Source organism: Papio anubis, chromosome X, assembly GCF_008728515.1.
Source record: "Papio anubis isolate 15944 chromosome X, Panubis1.0, whole genome shotgun sequence".
NCBI lineage: Eukaryota > Metazoa > Chordata > Mammalia > Primates > Cercopithecidae > Papio > Papio anubis.
Genome location: NC_044996.1, coordinates 139,687,891 through 139,706,331, shown reverse-complemented (window position 1 = coordinate 139,706,331; position 18,441 = coordinate 139,687,891). Strand labels below are relative to the sequence as shown.

At 41.6% G+C, this 18,441-nt stretch overlaps 1 protein-coding gene across 10 annotated transcripts in view; it reads left to right on the top strand.

Moving 5' to 3' along the window:
- The window catches only part of NLGN4X (neuroligin 4 X-linked), a 347,312-nt gene that overhangs the window by 324,050 nt on the left and 4,821 nt on the right, over positions 1-18,441 (top strand). For all 10 annotated transcript variants that reach the window (XM_031660609.1, XM_031660611.1, XM_031660613.1 and 7 more), the window contains 2 exons: positions 4,113-4,298; positions 9,553-10,342. In XM_031660609.1, the coding sequence (XP_031516469.1) occupies positions 4,113-4,298; positions 9,553-10,342 (976 nt within the window). The remainder of the gene's footprint in view (positions 1-4,112; positions 4,299-9,552; positions 10,343-18,441) is intronic.

The window sequence follows — 18,441 nt, the reverse complement described above, 5'->3', positions numbered from 1 at the left end:
CACACACTGAAATGGTGAAAGATATTTAACTTCTTTATTCACTTAATTATCTCCTGGTTACTTGTCTCCAAAAAAATGCTTACTGTGTTTATGCAAGGAACAATCTCCTAAAAGAAAATGGATTGTGGCTTTAACGTCATATAACAATGTCTTTTGTTAATTGAAAGAAAAACAATATCTGACCCCATTGGGTTCCTTACCATTGACTTGCAGTGCATGGAGAAACAAAAGACCTGCAGTTATTCTCCTAAGCCCTGTGATATAATTCAAAATGAGAGGAAACATCTACATTATTATCTATAATAAAAATTGGAAACTTTTCTGTTGTAACAACAATATTAAGCCTGAATAGAAATACTCACGTTTATATGATATTCACTTCAGTCAACATGCAGCAGGAAAAACTGTGATTCCTGGTTTTAGTCCTCTTTTCCATGAAACCTGTTTTTAAATAACCATACTAACTGAATGTACTAGTCTGTTCTCATGCTGCTAAAAAAGACATACCTGAGACTGGGTCATGTATAAAGAAAGAAGTTTAACAGACTCATAGTTCCACATGGCTGGGGAGGCCTCACAATCATGGTGGAAGACAAAGTAGATGCAAGGTCACATCTTACATGGTGGCAGGCAAGAGAATGTGTTCAGGGGAACTGCCATTTTTAAAACCATCAGATCTCATGACAGTTATTCACTATCATGAGAACAGCATGAGAAAAACCCAGCCCCATGATTCAGTTACCTCCTACTGGGTCCTTCCCATGACACATGAGGATTATGGGACCTACAGTTCAAGATGAGATTTTGGTGGGGACACAGCCAAACCAGATCACTGAACATATCTATTGATACCTCTTGTGTGTGTATTTTTGTTATTGTTGTTCCTTCCAGGGCCCTAGATGAAACTTGGCATCAATGTAGCCATTAACATGGATTAATTCACATGGTGCTCGGGTTTTTCCTGAATAGTTTGGCAGACAGGGGCTAGGGAATGAGTGCTGCTGATTGGTTTAGGATTGCAACGATAGGGGTGTGGAAAACAGTCCTAGTGCACCCAGTTGGCCTCTATGTGGGGACACAGAGGAGTCGCTGGTCCCAGTAGGACCAATCAGTTGTCAGAAATGCAAAAGCCTGAAAAGACATCTTAAAAGGCCAATCTGTGCTATGCTTATTACCTGGGTAATGAAATAACCTGTACCTCAAACCTCTGTGACATGCAATTTACCTACATAATAAACCTACAGGTATACCCCTGAACGTAAAATAAAAGTTTTAAAAAGGCAAATTTTAGCTTCTAGTGATTGGGGAAGTTGCAAATCTTGTGACCTCTGGAATAATGACTGGTAATCATTCAACTAAGCCTACATCTTAGCAGAATTCAGGCCCCTCTCATATTTTAACTTGGTGGCCTTTTATTAGTTTTACAAAGGCGGTTTAATTTTAAGAGTTTAATTTTATCATTTAAACTACAAGTTCAGTTTCTCCCAAAGTTAGCTTGGCCCATGCCCAGAGCAGTATGGAAGTTAAAGGCAAGATGGAGTTGGTTAGGTCCGATCTCTTTCACTGTCATAATTGTCTGACTGTTACACGTTTTGCAAAGGTGGTTTCAAGATGAAAGGACCTCTTGTAAAGAGCATAAAATTGTTGCATTCATTGTGTACCTGAAACAGGCACTCCCCCTTGTTGATAGTTTAAAAAGAAAAATAATAATAATCTCTGGATGTTGTAATAAATGAAAATTCCATGGCAGAAACTGTGGAAACACCAGCTTCAAAACAGCACATTCATTTGTTAAACTGAAGAGATCCATGGATTGTCATTTCCCTCAGCCAGACTGTAGGATATTTGGAAGAATTTCAGAACGTCAAAGATCAAACCCTCCAATAGGATGCTGTTAGAAGAACTAAGATTTTTGAAGGCAGGGAATATTCCTTAGCCTGCTTTGGGAAAGGTTAAAACACTCTCGTTTTGCTAGGGAGGAAGAGGTGGTGGTGGAAGAAAGGCCAGTGATTTACTGTGTGTAGAAAATCTTCATGCTCCTCCACAGAAACAAAATAAGCCAACAGGTCATTCTGCAGAATTGAGAAAGAGAGAACAGTGAGTGAAGAAAAGACGTGCTGAAGACAGAATTGTTCTGTTAGAAAATTGCTTGTGCCTTAGGAATTAATCACCTCTTTCTTTGATAGAGGAAGAAAGCATTGCCCTATAGTATTATGGGGCACCCAAACTGACATGATTCGTCATTGTCGTATGTACCCTGCATGAAAGGATCTTTTCTCCCAAGCAAAGCCTGATGCTTTTTATGGATGACCGTGTCAAAGATGTAGGGATGGAGATAGGTGTCACACAACATTTTTGGCATGAAGCACTAATTAGTAATTGCTAATTAAATAGGGAGGAGACTTGGGTAATGTCTGAACGTACCCACTAATCGTAGCTAATCTCACGCCACGTCCCTCTGAACTTTAAAGAAGATCGCATTGGTAGGATGTGTCTTAAGTATCCAACCTCACAGTTGCAACGCTGCCTCTCTTTGAAGCTGCAGGAGATAGTGACTCCTGATTCAGGCTTGGAATTTTTATTGTCATTGTTGAACGAAAATCGTCCTGTGACTTTCTTTGGAGCCAGGCCATTTCCTCCTTTCCAGCTCAGAGCATTTTTCCACCAGTGCTCAGGAAAGCTCACGGAAGAAAAGCTGGTTGACTCAGTTGGTATGCAGCCTCATCCTCTACTTTTTGTTTTAAAAGTAGAAACCAGCACTCAGTCACTCCTTGGAATGCCATCAACTTTGGTTAGGGATGTGCTTTGGAGGAATTGATTTGATGTTATTTTAGGGCTTAAAGCAGCCTGTCTTCATGCAAACATGACTGCAGGTGGCCATAATTGTGTACTAAGCATCCCTTGAAATGAGTGAATGGCATAGCTCTTGGAAAAAAGAAATTGTATAGAAGGGGCAGATACCATAGTTGGGTATTTGGGGAAGGCTCAAATAAGGACGCGAAATGGTTAAAAAAAAACTTTTTAAAATTCTTTGTCTTTTTGGAAGGCATATCTAGTACAGATTTGGACATAAAGTTGGGTTAAAGTTTATGCAATGAATTAAACTTGCAGGATGCTTTAGAAAATATTCCTAGTTTTGAATCTGAGTAGGAGAGTGTATGTCTTCCGAAACATGACTCCAAAACATCAGAGGAAAACAGTTTTTCCAAGTCAAGCTGTTTTTTCAATGCGAAAGGAACAAACAATAAAACAGATTAACTCGTAACTTTGCTATCATTAATACCAAAATTGCCATTTTTCAACTACTAAGGAGAAATTAAGAATTGTATGCCTTGAGTAAAATCTAGATCCTCAACTCACAGAATCCTTCCTTTTAAAATAAGGAGGGCCAGCTACTGATATTTTGGGAACAGTTGGGGAGATGTGAATATTCATTAGCTTTTGGGTGAGGTTCAATAATTACATTTTTTTTGTATGTAACTCATATTTTTGCTATGTAGGAAAATAGAGGGGCATACTATTTGTGAGTGGGATCTAGTGGAGTCTGTAACTTACTTTGTTTCTTAAGCGTTAAAAGGAGTTAAAACAAAATGTTAATAACTAATTCAGTGAGAAAAACAGGCGCACACTGCCTTTATATACAAGGACATATTCTTAGACAGACACACATGTGCACTTACACCCACTGCCCCCCCCACCCCACACACACGTACTGTTTTCCCTGAAAACTTTCTTGTAGGAGTCTGTTGCATTTTTCAAAAAAGAAAATGAAAATGTGCACAGAAATGATGCCTTGAACCTAGTAAAATTTATGACGTCTTCTGGGATCGCTTCATGTTATTATTATTTTAGATTCATTTTGCCTTCTATATTAGCCACATGTATACCCAAAGATGCCATGGTATCATAACATCAACCTAAACAGTAACCATTGTTTATATAATTATTTCTGCCACAACATTTTTTCTCCTCTTCTTCCTCTAATTTATGGGGGTGAGGGTTGAGGAGAGAGAGAATGAAGAAGACAAGCTATGAGATATCTTTTCAAATAGCAGAGATGTGTATGCACTTTTTATATTTGACCACCAAAAATGTCTTTTGTTCTTTTGTAGGGTTTTTAAGTACCGGTGACCAGGCAGCAAAAGGCAACTATGGGCTCCTGGATCAGATTCAAGCACTGAGGTGGATCGAGGAGAATGTGGGAGCCTTTGGCGGGGACCCCAAGCGAGTGACCATCTTTGGCTCGGGGGCCGGGGCCTCCTGTGTCAGCCTGTTGACCCTGTCCCACTACTCAGAAGGTAATAATGGCGCCCCCAGGGTGGACAGTCTAATGCACTGAACCAAGAAATGAATGGTCAGAGTTCATATCTCAGATGCATGTTCGGGTTGCTAGAAGTCACTCTGGCAACAGAAAATGCCCAAAAGATCAGATGAATCCATCTTTATGTCTTTTAAGTCAGCTTTTGTTCCATTTGCTCTGTCACCCAGGCTGGAGTGCAGTGGCACGATCATAGCTCATTGCAGCCTCCAACTCCTGGGCTTAAGACTTTCCCCATCTCAGTCTCCTGAATACCTGGGACTACTGGCTGATTTTTTAAACTTTTTATAGAGAAGTGGTCTTGCTGTGTTTGCCTGGGCTGGTCTCAAACTCATGGGCTCAAGCAATCCTCCTGCCTTGGCCTCTCAAAGTGCTGGGATGACAGATGTGAGCCACCATGCTTGGTCAGCAATATTTTTCTCCTAATTTAAATGTGTGACAATTAGGTGTTGGTTACAATGATTGGAACAAAATAACTACTTTAGAAGTCTCGACACTTTTGTTTCTTTTGCCATTCTGACTGTATTTGACTATTTGAAATTTTATTAACTTCTAGCTACAACTTAGTAAGAGTGATATGGAAGAGACAGTATGTGGATAAGGGATGCGGGTGTATAGATTTTGTAACCATCAGGGCTTTTAGCCACATGTTTTTTAAGAAGTCACTTCTCTAATTTATATTAATTCTTTAAATCTTCTGGAAATATTGAAACATGTCTGGTGCATTTGTTTAGAAGTAGATTCTACCCAGAGGAATAGTGTCTCTCTCCCTGACTGTCTCCCTCCATCTCTTCTTGCTCTTCCCCTCCCACTCTTCTCTCTCCCTCTCTCATCCTCTCTTCTCTCTCCCTCTCTACATCCTCCTCCCTCTCCCTCTCGCCCACTCCCTCTCTCTCTTTTGCACTGTCTCTCACTCTCTCTGTCTCTCTCTCTCACCTCCCTCTACTGTCTCTCCCCCCTCCCTCTCTCTCTCCCACTCACACTGTCCCCCCTCCTCTCTCTCCCTTCCCCCCCTTTCCTCTCTCTCCTTCTCTCTGTCTCCCCATTCTCTTCCTCAGTATCTCCTTTCCTCTCTCCCTTTCTCCCCTCTCCCTCTGTCCCTCTCTTTCTTTCTCTCTCTCTCCCTCCCTTTCTTCCTCTCCTACAAATACAACTTTCAGCAAAGGACCTCCTTCCTGGTCAGATCAGCATGCAGTACTAGGAGGTGTCCACAGTTTGCTTTCCCCTCTCCCTTCCTCTCTCTCCTGCAAATATGACTTTTAGGAAGGACCTCCTTGCTGGGTCAGTCAGCCTGAGGTCCTCTGCTTATCCCTGTGGGAGCTCCAAACCCTCCCTGGGGCCCTGGTGTTACCCTGGAAAAAGCTGATGTTGGCAAAGCAGAGAAAGAGGAAACCGCAAAAACACATGTGCATCATGTTACCTCAACCAGACGTGCACATGGACAGGTAGTCAGCATAGGCAACCGTACCCAACCAGATGTGCAATTTGGGAGACCGAGGTGGGCGGATTGCTTGAGTCCAGGAGTTCAAGATCAGGAGTAATCACTTAGGCAGATGGTTATGCTGCCTAAGTAATGGTCAGCATAGGCAGCCACACCCCGAGCCCTGCAGGAGTGACTGAGGCTTTCCCCGGAGGCTCACTCGGTGGATTCCCTGCTGTCCCTTTGTGAAGGAGGCTCCCTGCAGTATCTGATGGGAGACTTCAAAGGGGAGTCCACAGGAATTTGAGGCAATTGGTTCTGGAAACAGGATCACAAATTCTTGGCTGTGGCCTAAAAGGAAGAAGCAGGAAAATCTGCAGAGCAGATCCAGCCCTGGGTTACCAGGCCACGTGCAAATGAATATCCCTAATAGCCATCTCAGTCATCAAGACAGCTTTGTAATTTGTTCTGTATCATCAGTGGTCTTCAGAATGGCACCACACTGACTGAACCTGAAGTTCTCAAAACCTTCATGGATTTTTTTTTTTATTTTCAGGGACTCTCACTCTGTCTCCTAGGCAGGAGTGCAGTGGCACAATCTTGGCTCACCGCAACATCCACCTCCTGGATTCAAAACGATTCTCCTGCCTCAGCCTCCCGAGTTGCTGGGATTACAGGTGCCCACCACTGTGCCTGGCTAATTTTTGTATTTTTAGTAGAGATGGACTTTCACCATGTTGGCCAGGCCAGTCTTGAATTTCCTGACCTCAAGTGGTCCACCCACCTTGACCTCTGGAATTATTATTTTTAAAGTTACCAGCTGGATATTGTGGCTCATGGCTGTTATCCCAGCACTTTGGGAGGCTGAGGGGAGAGGATGGCTTGAGCTCAGGAGTTTGAGACCAGCCTGGTCAACGTAGCAAGACCCCTTTTGTACAAAAATAAAAATAAAAACCAGCTGGGTCTGGTGGCACTTGCTTGTGGTCCCAGTTACTTGGGAGGCTGAGGTGGGAGGATCGCTTGAGCCAGGGATGTTGAGGCTGCAGTGAACTGTGAGGTTCCACTTCAGTCTGGGTGACAGAGTGAGATCCTGTCCCAACATAAATAAATAAATAAATAAATAAATAAATAAATAAATACAATTAAAAAGCATGTTTCTTTAGAGTAACTGCAGGACTTTCTTCACTTCCAGCACCATCTGGACAAGTTTCTGGATCACTATGCTCCTCAGTGTCTTAATTTCCAAGATAGGACAGATGAGGGTTTCCTAAAATCCTCCAAACTCTAAATTCCTTGAGTTTTTAGTTCATAATGCTTTGCCCGTGAGACCAAATAGCCTTTGATCTCCTAGTAGTGCTAATAAGAGGAAAGGCTCATGTTTGTATTAACTTTATTTCAAAAACAGGAAAAGTGAAGAATCTGATGAACCCTTTGGTAGAGAGATTTATATGGCATTTTTGAAAATACCTAGATTTTCACTTTTCTCAATTGATACAATCACAATTGTAGATTTAGAAAGCAGTCAGAACCAACTTTAGGAGTAATCAAACACATGTAAGCCACATTAATTGGAGGGAGGTGTTAATTATTTAAGTCAATAGGTTGGAAATTATTATACCTTTGCATCAGTCATTTCTGCACGGCATGCTTCTAAACAGCCCATCAATATAATCAAGAATTATGAAAAATGCAAGCCAGGCTCCTGCCTATCATCCCAGCAATTTGGGAGGCCGAGGTGGGCAGATTGCTTGAGTCCAGGAGTTCAAGACCAGCCTGGGCAGCGTGGCGAAACCCTGTCTCTACAAAAAAGTGACACATCTGTAGTCCCAGCTACTTGGGAAGCTGAGGTGGAAGGATCATTTGATCCTGGAAGGCAGAGGCTGCAGCGAGCCGAGATCCCGCCACTGCACTCCAGCCTGGGTAGCAGAGTGATACCCTGTCTGAAATAAAAATAAAAATACCCAGACTGTTTGCCTTAGGAATTCCTTGCTGGTTATGTGGTCTAATGAAGACAAAGTACTCGTGGAAAGTGATAGTTTTATGAAGATATTCACCCCAGTATTAGTATCATAGCAAAGAATGAAATGAAAAGCTACAAGATCAAAAGGAGAGGAGAATTATAATGAACCATATGTATTTACTCAAAATAACAATAATTTAAGAATTTACCTAAGATCTACATCAGCTGGAAAAACACAGTGTAGATAGCTATATAAATATTGGGCTCAGCTATGCAAAACAGACATTTGAATGGGGGGAAAGAGCTAAGAATTAAGTGAATTCCTAGCATACTCATTATGCTAAGGTGAGTTGTGTTTTAAAGTATGAATTATGGGTGATTTTTTTTCATTATCCAACTATTTTAGTCTTATCAGGAGTTATACTGCTTCCCTAACATACAAATAAATGTTTTATGTATGTTACTTATATATACACTACTGCCTAAATTACTGCCAGTAGTTATGAGAAAGGCAGGAAAGGAACTTCTCACAGCATTTTTTCCAATTCTGAATGTTTTAACTACTGAAAGTATCCAACTGAATACATATTGACTTTTTTTGGTTTTTTTTGTTTTTGTTTTTGTTTTTTTGTTTGGACATTTTAAAATAATCTTCAGAGCCAAGCATGCAAGTCAATACTTGCACATTTCTGACAGAAACGTTCCCAAGATGGCTTTGATGACATTTTGGTCAAAGCCATATTGGTTTCAAGTTGCAGTCCTGTGTGTCATCTTTGGGCAATCCTCCAATCTTTAAAATCACATCTTCCTGATGACTATCATATTTTCCTCGTATTTGATTGCTTCTGTGACCTTAAAAATCGACAGGGCATGAACTTCTGGACTCACAGCTGAATGCCTTACTCTTTAGTGCCCGACTCGGGCTGGGATCCACGGAAACGGCGGGAAGCGATCGTAAATGGAATGCTGATTTTTACAGCCCGCCTCTCTTGTCCTGTCGTGGTTAAAAATACAGATTTTATACTTCTGGACATCCATGTAGTAGACTGAACTCATGGAGAATTTTAAGCTACACAGAATTTTACTCCTAAAATTACCCATGCTTTTTCAAGTTTCTCACCAAGCAAAGCATTTTTTATATGTGGCAAAATAAAATATACACATCTCTGAGTTTCCAATGGATGTAGTTTTGAAAGAAGTGACTTCAAAAAATACTCATTTAGGCACCCAGTTGAGGATTTCTTTAAGCATAGCTAACTCAATGTATTTATTTTAATTGCCAGATCTTAATATCTTCATTAGACTCAAGGTATAAGTAGAAATGCATTTCTGAATTAATACTCTGAAGTTGATTCAAGTGGATTTATTTTTTTTCCCCTAATGAAGAGATACCTAGTTTCGCTTGTGAGACAAGAGGGCCTTTGACCTTTTACTAGCTTAAAGCATTTTTTTTTTTTCTTGGAAATGGGGAATGCAGTTGCTGTTGGAGTTTTTATATATGGCATCTGGAGGCAAGGAAGCAAAAACGACACTGGATTGTGGAAGGAAAAAGAAATCACATGTATTTTACCAGTGCAGGAAAAGTGTAAATGTGGTTTCATTTCCTTAAACTCGTGTGTGTGTGTGTGTTGTGTCTGTGTGTGTAGAATAACATTGCCTAAAATGAATGTTCAGGAGGAGGGGGGAAGGGGAAATCGAAATGAAAATGGGTAAAAGGTCCCCTGACAGAGTTGAATGCTACTACGTCCAGAAATTCACATGCCTGAGAGACAATCACAGCCTTCATTGCTCAGTAAAAGCTGCGTTTCTGTCCTGCGGGTTTTCATTTGCATGTCCACAATTTTGCACCTGCAGGTCTCTTCCAGAAGGCCATCATTCAGAGCGGCACCGCCCTGTCCAGCTGGGCAGTGAACTACCAGCCGGCCAAGTACACTCGGATATTGGCAGACAAGGTCGGCTGCAACATGCTGGACACCACGGACATGGTAGAATGCCTGCGGAACAAGAACTACAAGGAGCTCATCCAGCAGACCATCACCCCAGCCACCTACCACATAGCCTTCGGGCCCGTGATTGACGGCGACGTCATCCCAGACGACCCTCAGATCCTGATGGAGCAAGGCGAGTTCCTCAACTATGACATCATGCTGGGCGTCAACCAAGGGGAAGGCTTGAAGTTCGTGGACGGCATCGTGGATAACGAGGACGGTGTGACGCCCAATGACTTCGACTTCTCCGTGTCCAACTTCGTGGACAACCTTTACGGCTATCCTGAAGGGAAAGACACTTTGCGCGAGACTATCAAGTTCATGTACACAGACTGGGCCGATAAGGAAAACCCGGAGACGCGGCGGAAAACGCTGGTGGCTCTCTTCACTGACCACCAGTGGGTGGCCCCCGCCGTGGCCACCGCCGACCTGCACGCGCAGTACGGCTCCCCCACCTACTTCTATGCCTTCTATCATCACTGCCAAAGCGAAATGAAGCCCAGCTGGGCGGATTCGGCCCATGGCGATGAGGTCCCCTACGTCTTCGGCATCCCCATGGTCGGTCCCACCGAGCTCTTCAGTTGTAATTTCTCCAAGAACGACGTCATGCTCAGCGCCGTGGTCATGACCTACTGGACGAACTTCGCCAAAACTGGGTACGTTCTTCTTCGTGCTGGGGTATCGCTGTCCTCGTCACTTGTTTGGGTCCTCAATATAGGTATTGCTTCTACTGCCACTTGCAGGAGCACACGTGCGTACACACACATACACATGTGTGCACACATATACACACAGATATACGCTTACACACGCAGTAACAGGCAGCTTCTCCCGCAACATCTATGGAACTCATTTTTTTCTTTACTCCTAAAGTGTTATAGGCGTAAAACAACTGTCAAACCAGATTTTTACTAGAGTTCTAATTGCCCATTGGGAATTCCAGAGTTCCTGCCTGCAGGTGCAGGACTCATACATATAGGACGGTTCTGTTAATAGCTGATTAAACGGTTTTGTTTTTGTTTTTTTTTGGTAGAAACAGGGTCTCACTCTGTTGCCTAGGCTGAAGTGTACTGGCACAATCATAGCTCACTGAAGCCCCAAACTCATGGGTTCATGTGATCCTCTCATCATCTCAGCCTCTTGAGTAGCTGGGACTACAGGCGTGCACCTCCATGCCCTTACATGGATTTTTGTAGACAGCTTTGCTATGTTGCCCAGGCTTTTCTCAAACTCCTGGGCTCAAGGGATCCTCCTACATCAACCTTCTGAATAGCTGGGACTGCAGATGCACACCAACTTACTCAGCTAATTTTGTTTTGTTAGAGACAGGGTTTTGCTGTGTCACGCGAGCTGGTCTCAAACTCTTGGGCTCAAGCGATCTTCCCACCTCAGCCTCCCAAAGTGCTGAGATTACAGGTGTGAGCCACCACGCCAGCCCTGATTACAGAGTTTTAAGTCTAATTTCAACCATATCTCTTTTGTTAATTTGTGAGGGTATCACAGCACATGCACCACTTGGGGAATTGTGTTGATTGCCTGGCCATAGGAATGAAAACACATATCATAATAATTATACAGAAATATAAATATATATTCCTATATATATTTAATGTCTCTATAAAAATATAGATATTCCCATATGTATAATATATAGTACATATATATTTGTATTTGTATATATACACACACAAATATATTTGTATATACAAATACAAATAAATATACTATATATACAAATACAATATATATAGTATATATATTTGTATACAAATACAAATATATATACTATATATACAAATACAAATATGTATATACATACACAAATATATATTTGTATTTTCTTTGCTATATAAATAGCTATAGAGATAGAGCAAATAAAATATATGATATTTGTATCATATTGCTATATGGCTTGCATATATAAACACATACACACAAACACACATATATGTGTATCTCACAGGAAAGCTCATTTATTGGCCTAAATATAGTAGAAAATATAAAATATACAAAAAGCACATATACAACCGAGTCTGCCAATATTCTGCCGAGCGGATTCTCTGCAAACCATGGGAGAAAAGAACCCAAAACATCCTAAATAGCTCCAGACATTGTGGCATCTTTTCATTTTCTCTTGTCTAATAATGTAACTGTGGAAATGGATGGGGTGTCATTCTGTTCTACCAGTGTGTGCCTCCATCGTCACCCTGAGCCTCTTTACACTGAATGAGAGAGAGAGAGAGATGTGCCTGTCGCCCAGGGAGGGTAAATCTTCCCATGCGGAATGAGGCTCTGAGACTGCAGTGGCCCTGCCACACATGAGTTATGCACAGTAATCCTTAGAAGATCTGAGAATGCTGGTGGTTTCAATGCCTACGTGTTTAGCAGCTGGCATACTGTACAAAGATTCCAAAGTGGTTTGGGTGGGGAGTGGTTTAAGAATGTTTTGTGCTCTTGGCAAAAGTACAGCATGTTTTTGTAGTGGAAAAGGTATCACCTGGACACCAACTTTCAATAATCAGGCTTTGTAGATTTGGTCTGAGAAAGGCTACCTGGAGGAGAAGGGAAGAGGGACCCACATTTGATGGAAATGCTTGTCTTATCACTGAAAGGTTCTTTCTTGTGTGAATAAATTGTTGAAATCAAATTATACTTTTTTTTTAAAAAGTAAACCTTGTTTATTAGTCTGTTAGGGCTGCTGTTATCAGAGTATCAAAAACTGTATGTCTGTGCTGGGTGCAGTGGCTCATGCCTGTGACCCCAGTACTTTAGGAGGCCAAGGCAGGAGGATCGCCTGAGGAAGCCACGAGTTTAAGACCAGCCTGGGCAACATAGTGAGAGTCCATCTCTACAAAACAAATGAAAAAATTTAGCTGGGCATGGTAGCATAGGCCGAGAGTCTCCGCTTCTCAGGAGGCTGAGGCAGAGGGATCACTTGAGCACAGGAGGTCGAGGCTGCAGTGGGCCATGTTTGCACCACTGCACTCCAACCTGGGCGACAGAACGAAACCTTTGTCTTAAAAAAAAAAAAAAAAAAAAAAAAACCCAAAAAGTGTGTGTCTTATAACAACAGAAATTTATCGGTTTACACTTCCTAAGGCCAGAAGTTGCAAATGAAGGTGCTTGCAGGGCCAAGTTCCCTCCAAAAGCTATAGGAAGGTATTTCTTTGCTGCTTCTTAGTTACTCGTGTTTGGGTGCAGACTTTGGCATTCCTGCCTTGCAGCTGCACCACCCCACTCTGTGTGTTTGTCATCTTACGGCCTCCCCGTGTGTCTCTGTCTCCACATGGCTGTCTTCCTATAAGAGCATCTGCCAAGGCGCATTAGAAGCTCACCCTACTCCAGTATGACCTCATCTTAACATAAATAGTCATATCTGCAGTTACCCTATTTCCAGATAAGCTCACATACTGAGGTACTGGGGTTAGGACTTCAACGTATCTTACTTTACGGGGAGCCAGTATTCAATCTCTAATACCTTGTGAAGCCAGGGCCAGGCCCTCTTTTGTGACAGCACTAAGATAAGTGGTGTCTGCCCTTGCAGAGAATTTCATCTTCTTGAAGCCTAAAGACTTCCATCAACATGGCTATACTCATTCAATCTTCACTACATTGGCATCTAAAGGTATTACTGACTTGGTCTGTAAACACTCTCTTTACTTACTTTTATTAAAACCATATGCTTTTTCTTTTCCTCCTTACATGATTTGAAAATAAACTTTATATGATTATCTTAAGTGGAAAGCTAGAATCATTCCTCATACATTTTATAGAACCATTAAAGCAATAGTGAAATCTAAATAATGCTGTTAAATTCTCATTAGCTCTTCCTGACTCCCAAGGGCTGTGAGACTGAGACTGGCTCTCTCATTATGAAAAAAAAGGAAAAAAGACAGAAAAAGATAAAGGAAGTTAATTAGTTCCATGAGGTGATCGTTATCACTGCTGGCACCAAATGGATGCTTTTACCAAGACATCATGAAGGTCTGAGAGAGCCGTGAGAATACCACAGTGCTCTCTCTGTTACTGAGTGCTTTTTCATGCCATGAATCTGTTTCTTAAAACCACTTGGCTTAGAGCCTGTGGTTTCCCCCCTGCATTTAGGGAATACATTCATGTTGCCATTCATGGTCTGTGTTGAGGGTTCGTCTAGCTTTCATGAAGGCCCTGACATGACTGGAAGAGATGAGGAAGGAATTACTGCTGGAACTTGGAGAAACACTCTGATGCTACTGAAATCAAAAGCTGCTGGTAGAGAGAGTTCATTGAGGTACCCAGAGCTCGAATGTCAGTCCGTCTGAAGCCTCTATTTTTGTTTCTTCCGCCCATGGGAAACATCCCTGAAATAACACTGAGTGTATTAATGCAGTGAGCTCTTTTAATGCATTGGAAAGGTATTAGAATGACTCAAATGATTCCTCAAGGAAGTTACTCAGAACTTACATCCCATGTGAAATGCAACGTGTGGATTCAAATACAAATAGATTAAGTGATCACACCTCCATGGCAGCTCCATAAAAGAAGGAAATGGGGAATATCACCGTCAGGCACAGTCTGGTGAGCTAGGTATTCGTCAGTGGATGACAAGGACCTCAGTTGCAGCTGCTAGTTATTTGTTTATTGTAAATTGGGTGGTGGCCCGATCACTCCAGGGCAGAGAAGGAGTCCCTGGTCACCAGGTGCAGAGAACGAACCAACCTGATGCCCGTAAGGAGAAAGTATGGGATGCACCTTATCTGTTGTCATCCTGTGAGCTGCCAAGTTTAACGCCGTTCTGCAGAGCACACACTCAGACGATGACTCACAGAACAGGAGGGCATATTTCTGCATACCATCACTGTTCCCTTCCAGCACTGGAGGTGACGGGAGGAAACAAGAATAGCTCCCAGCGTGTCTGTCACTACACGGTGCCGTGGAGAGAGGATCGCATTGTGCCAGGACATGCTTCACCACTCTCAGTGGGCGTTATGTCAGGCGTTCTAAACCTGCAGACACAGCACAGTCTCTCAATGGCGCACGTGTTTGCCGAGATGAGGAGGATGGTGTCTGGATGCTTCTATGCAGACATCTCAAAGCAGATGGTTCTGACCTTTAGTCTAGGTTTGAAGGCACGTATACCTGGTATACATAAACCTTTGGATTTGGGATGGGCACAGAAAAATTATGTTGGGATGTTAATGGCAGAGAAAAGAAAGGAAGGGAGGAGGGAGGAAATGAAGGAAAGACAGTTGGGACAAAGGAAGGAAGGGAGGGAAGGAGGGAGGGAGGGAAGAAGAGAAGAAAGTAGGGAGGGAGGGAATCAAGAAAGGAGTGAAGGAAGGGAGGAAGGAGGGAAAGAAAGAGGGAAGGGAGGAGGAGAGGAAGGAAAGAAGAAGGGAAGGAAGGAGGGAGGGAAGGTGAAAGGAAGGAAGGGAGGAAGGAAGAAAAGAGGGAAGGAAGGAAAGGAAAGAAAGAAAAGAGGCAAGAGAGGAAGGGAGGAGGGAGAAAGAAGAGATGAAGAAAAGAAAGAGTAGCGAGGGAGGGAAGGAAAAAATGGAGGGAGAGAAAAAGAAGGAAGGAAGAGGGAGGAAAAAGGAAAAAGGGGATGGGGGAGGAGAGGAAGAAGGGAGGGAGGGAGGGAAAGAAGGAAAACAGGGAAAAGGAGGGTAAGAAAGAGAAATGAGGGAAGGGAGGAGGGGAGGAAGGAAAGAAGGAGGAAGGGAGGGACAATTGGATCCTTGCTTATAGATCATGTCAGCTGCATATTTTCACGGTAGCATTAGGTGAGAGGGCTCTCCCATCTTGGAAAGGCGGAGGCAGCGAGTACACAGAGTAGAAATGAGGAGGAAGTCGCTGCCGAGGCTCTAAATTATGAAAACCTTGATCAAGACAGGATATTGAAATCAGTGAATGCCAGGGCCTCAAGTAATCCTTGCTATTTCTTTTTTATTATTGTTTTGAATAGGGAAGCAGTTGCCCAGGCCTGTGCCTGAGCGGGATTCTCCCCTGTAGCAAGGAGGAGTTTCAATGTTAGTCCAGGTCAGAGGACTAAAATCATGCTGCAAGAGAACTGTGTAAGCTCAAACATGCAGAGGCATTGTAGAAATAAGGTAGATTGAGACCATTTTTGGAAAAGTACATCTTTCCTTGACTCTGAGCAGCATCAAGGAAAAGTGAAAACTAACTCTGAAGTTTGAAAAGGGTTCTAGAGCATTAAAGTCCTTTTCCTGTAAAATTACTTTGGGAATAGGAGAAAAGGGGTTTGGCCAAGCTGATCAACAAAATTTAGGTGCTCATTGATCCAGGATTCTTTCATTTTGAGGTCTGTGTGGAAAGAGATGGACAAAAAGGAGTAGGGGAATCTTGGTTTATTTATAAGGTATGACAAAGAACAGTGCTTTAAAGTAATCAAACAATACATTATAATAATATAGTAGAAGACCTTATGTGCTATTGGAAGTCAGAAATGAGAAGAGAGTTTTGTAATGGAAAATCAGGTCAACACATATTTTGATTTTTTTATGTTGTTCCATCAAATCTGGGGTTTGTACAGCAGATTGATTTCTATCCTGTTTGCATCAGATGCCATCACTGCTTTTGAATGTACTGGTATCCTATGATTAATTTATATTCAACTATTGTTAAATCTTTAGGAAAGAAAGAAGTTACAATGAGGTATTTAGTGGGGATGGGTTACAGAGTTGCAGCATAATTCTGGCTGTAAAGGCAACCTTTATTACCAAAAAGGGATTTTAAGCTGAATGAATGAACATCCCCACCTGGTGTGGCAGAGGAGTCACTGAATGCATAATAAACTAGTTTGGTAACAGATCGTTAACTGCGAACAATGTTTTGGGTATAAGGAAAACCTGTGCTACTTAAAGGAACAGCTGAGAGGATTCACAGACATTTTTAGAGAGATCATAGTACTATATCCATCTCTAGCTAAAGAAATGAACTAGACCTTAGAAATGCACTTGAGTCTCTGCTGCCAAGATTACATCTCAAATAAAACAGGGCAGGGGGAAATGGCCGTGTTAGGTGCTGGGGGATAAGGAGAGAGACATGCATTGAGTCTTTTACTGGAGAGACCAACTTGTGTTTCTATCCTCAGTCATTACAATCTTTAATTTTACTCACAGGAGTTTAAACAGTCCTTATGCTGAATAAAATCTAAAAAACAGAACACTGATACCCCACATGTAGGTCTCACTGTCTGGAGGGTTTGGTAAGGGAGAATGACTTGGGCTATCATAATCTCCACAAGTGTATCTGGGTTTAAGAATTCTGGCTGTGCATCTCTGAGATCTTTAATAGACAGACCGTATCAGGCGGCAGCTCACTTTTGTGGATTTTCCAAATCCTCTGCTTTATTCTTCAAGAACAAATTAAATGTGTTTTCTTTACCTTTCAAATATACCCTGAGTTCCTTCAGAAATAGCCTAGTACCCAAAATGAACAGAATACTCCATCTCCTAGATGCTCACTGCATAATAGATGATACAGCCACACATCTAATAGACCCAATTCAGTAAAATTGGATCCATGGAAAAAAAGGAGGAATCTTCACTTCCATTTGTTTCTTTAGAATATTAAAAATCAATAACTAATATTAGTGGATTTTTTTCCTAAAATATTTATTCACTTATTTTTCTTTTAACACACATTAAATAACTGAAAATTTTAAAATTATTTCAGAAAGCTTAAAGAAGCACAAGAAACATGAGATGTTGCATTGAATCCAACATTTTTTCAAAACCATATAAGAATACATGTATAATAAATAAAAAAGCAGAAGACTTTTCAAATATATTGTTTATCAGTAAATAAGAAAACTCATGGTATTAGAACCTATCAGATTATATATATTTGTTTTCACCCTCTTAGTAAAGTGAAAACACAGCAGTTAGTGTGCATTCAACTAAAAGGTAGAGGTCAACTTTCTTTTTCTTCTGTATTACATTATACATCTTATATCTATATCTATAGATAGATATACACATACACATATATACCCACATAATATACACACATATATATACTGCATATAGTATACAGTTAGTATACAGTATAAACTGTGCTATACAGTATCCTTGTATATAGTATGTAATATACAATATACTTTTATACACTGTACAATGTATGCGATATAGAAATACAGTATGTACTCTGATACACAGTATATCACTCCCTAGTTCTCCCTCCCCTGCAATATTGTAGGTGTTCTAATTTTTATTTTGAAAGAGAGGGGATAATATTTCCTGAATTCTTACCATATGCCAGACATTTTGTCATTATCTTTCAACCTTCATCACTTACCTCCAACCCTGATATTCTCATCCACCATGTAGAGAAGTTAAGGCCAATACTGGCTGGAAAACTTGCTCAAGTTTTCACAGCTGTTAACTAGCCAGAGCTGCAGAAAGTTGAATACAGGGAAATGATTTATCATCACCACAGACTCAGACTGAGGGGATAAAATCTTCCTTTAGCAAATGTGTCACCTCTGAGTCAAGTATATTGTTTGGATCCTGCACAATGTCTGGTAATGGCTACAGATACATGATCTTCCTTGGTCCTGCAGCCTTCTGCCATGCAGGCCATGCAATGGTTGGAGGCAGTGTCACAAAAGTGCCGCCAAGGAGAAGTTACCTGGAAGATAGATCTTACTCACACCTGGAGCCATTGATCAGAATGTTGCAACTCCCTGCTTGCCTGGGTCTGCACATCACATCTGAATGTTCAGTACTAACTAGTACATAACATTTTACCATGC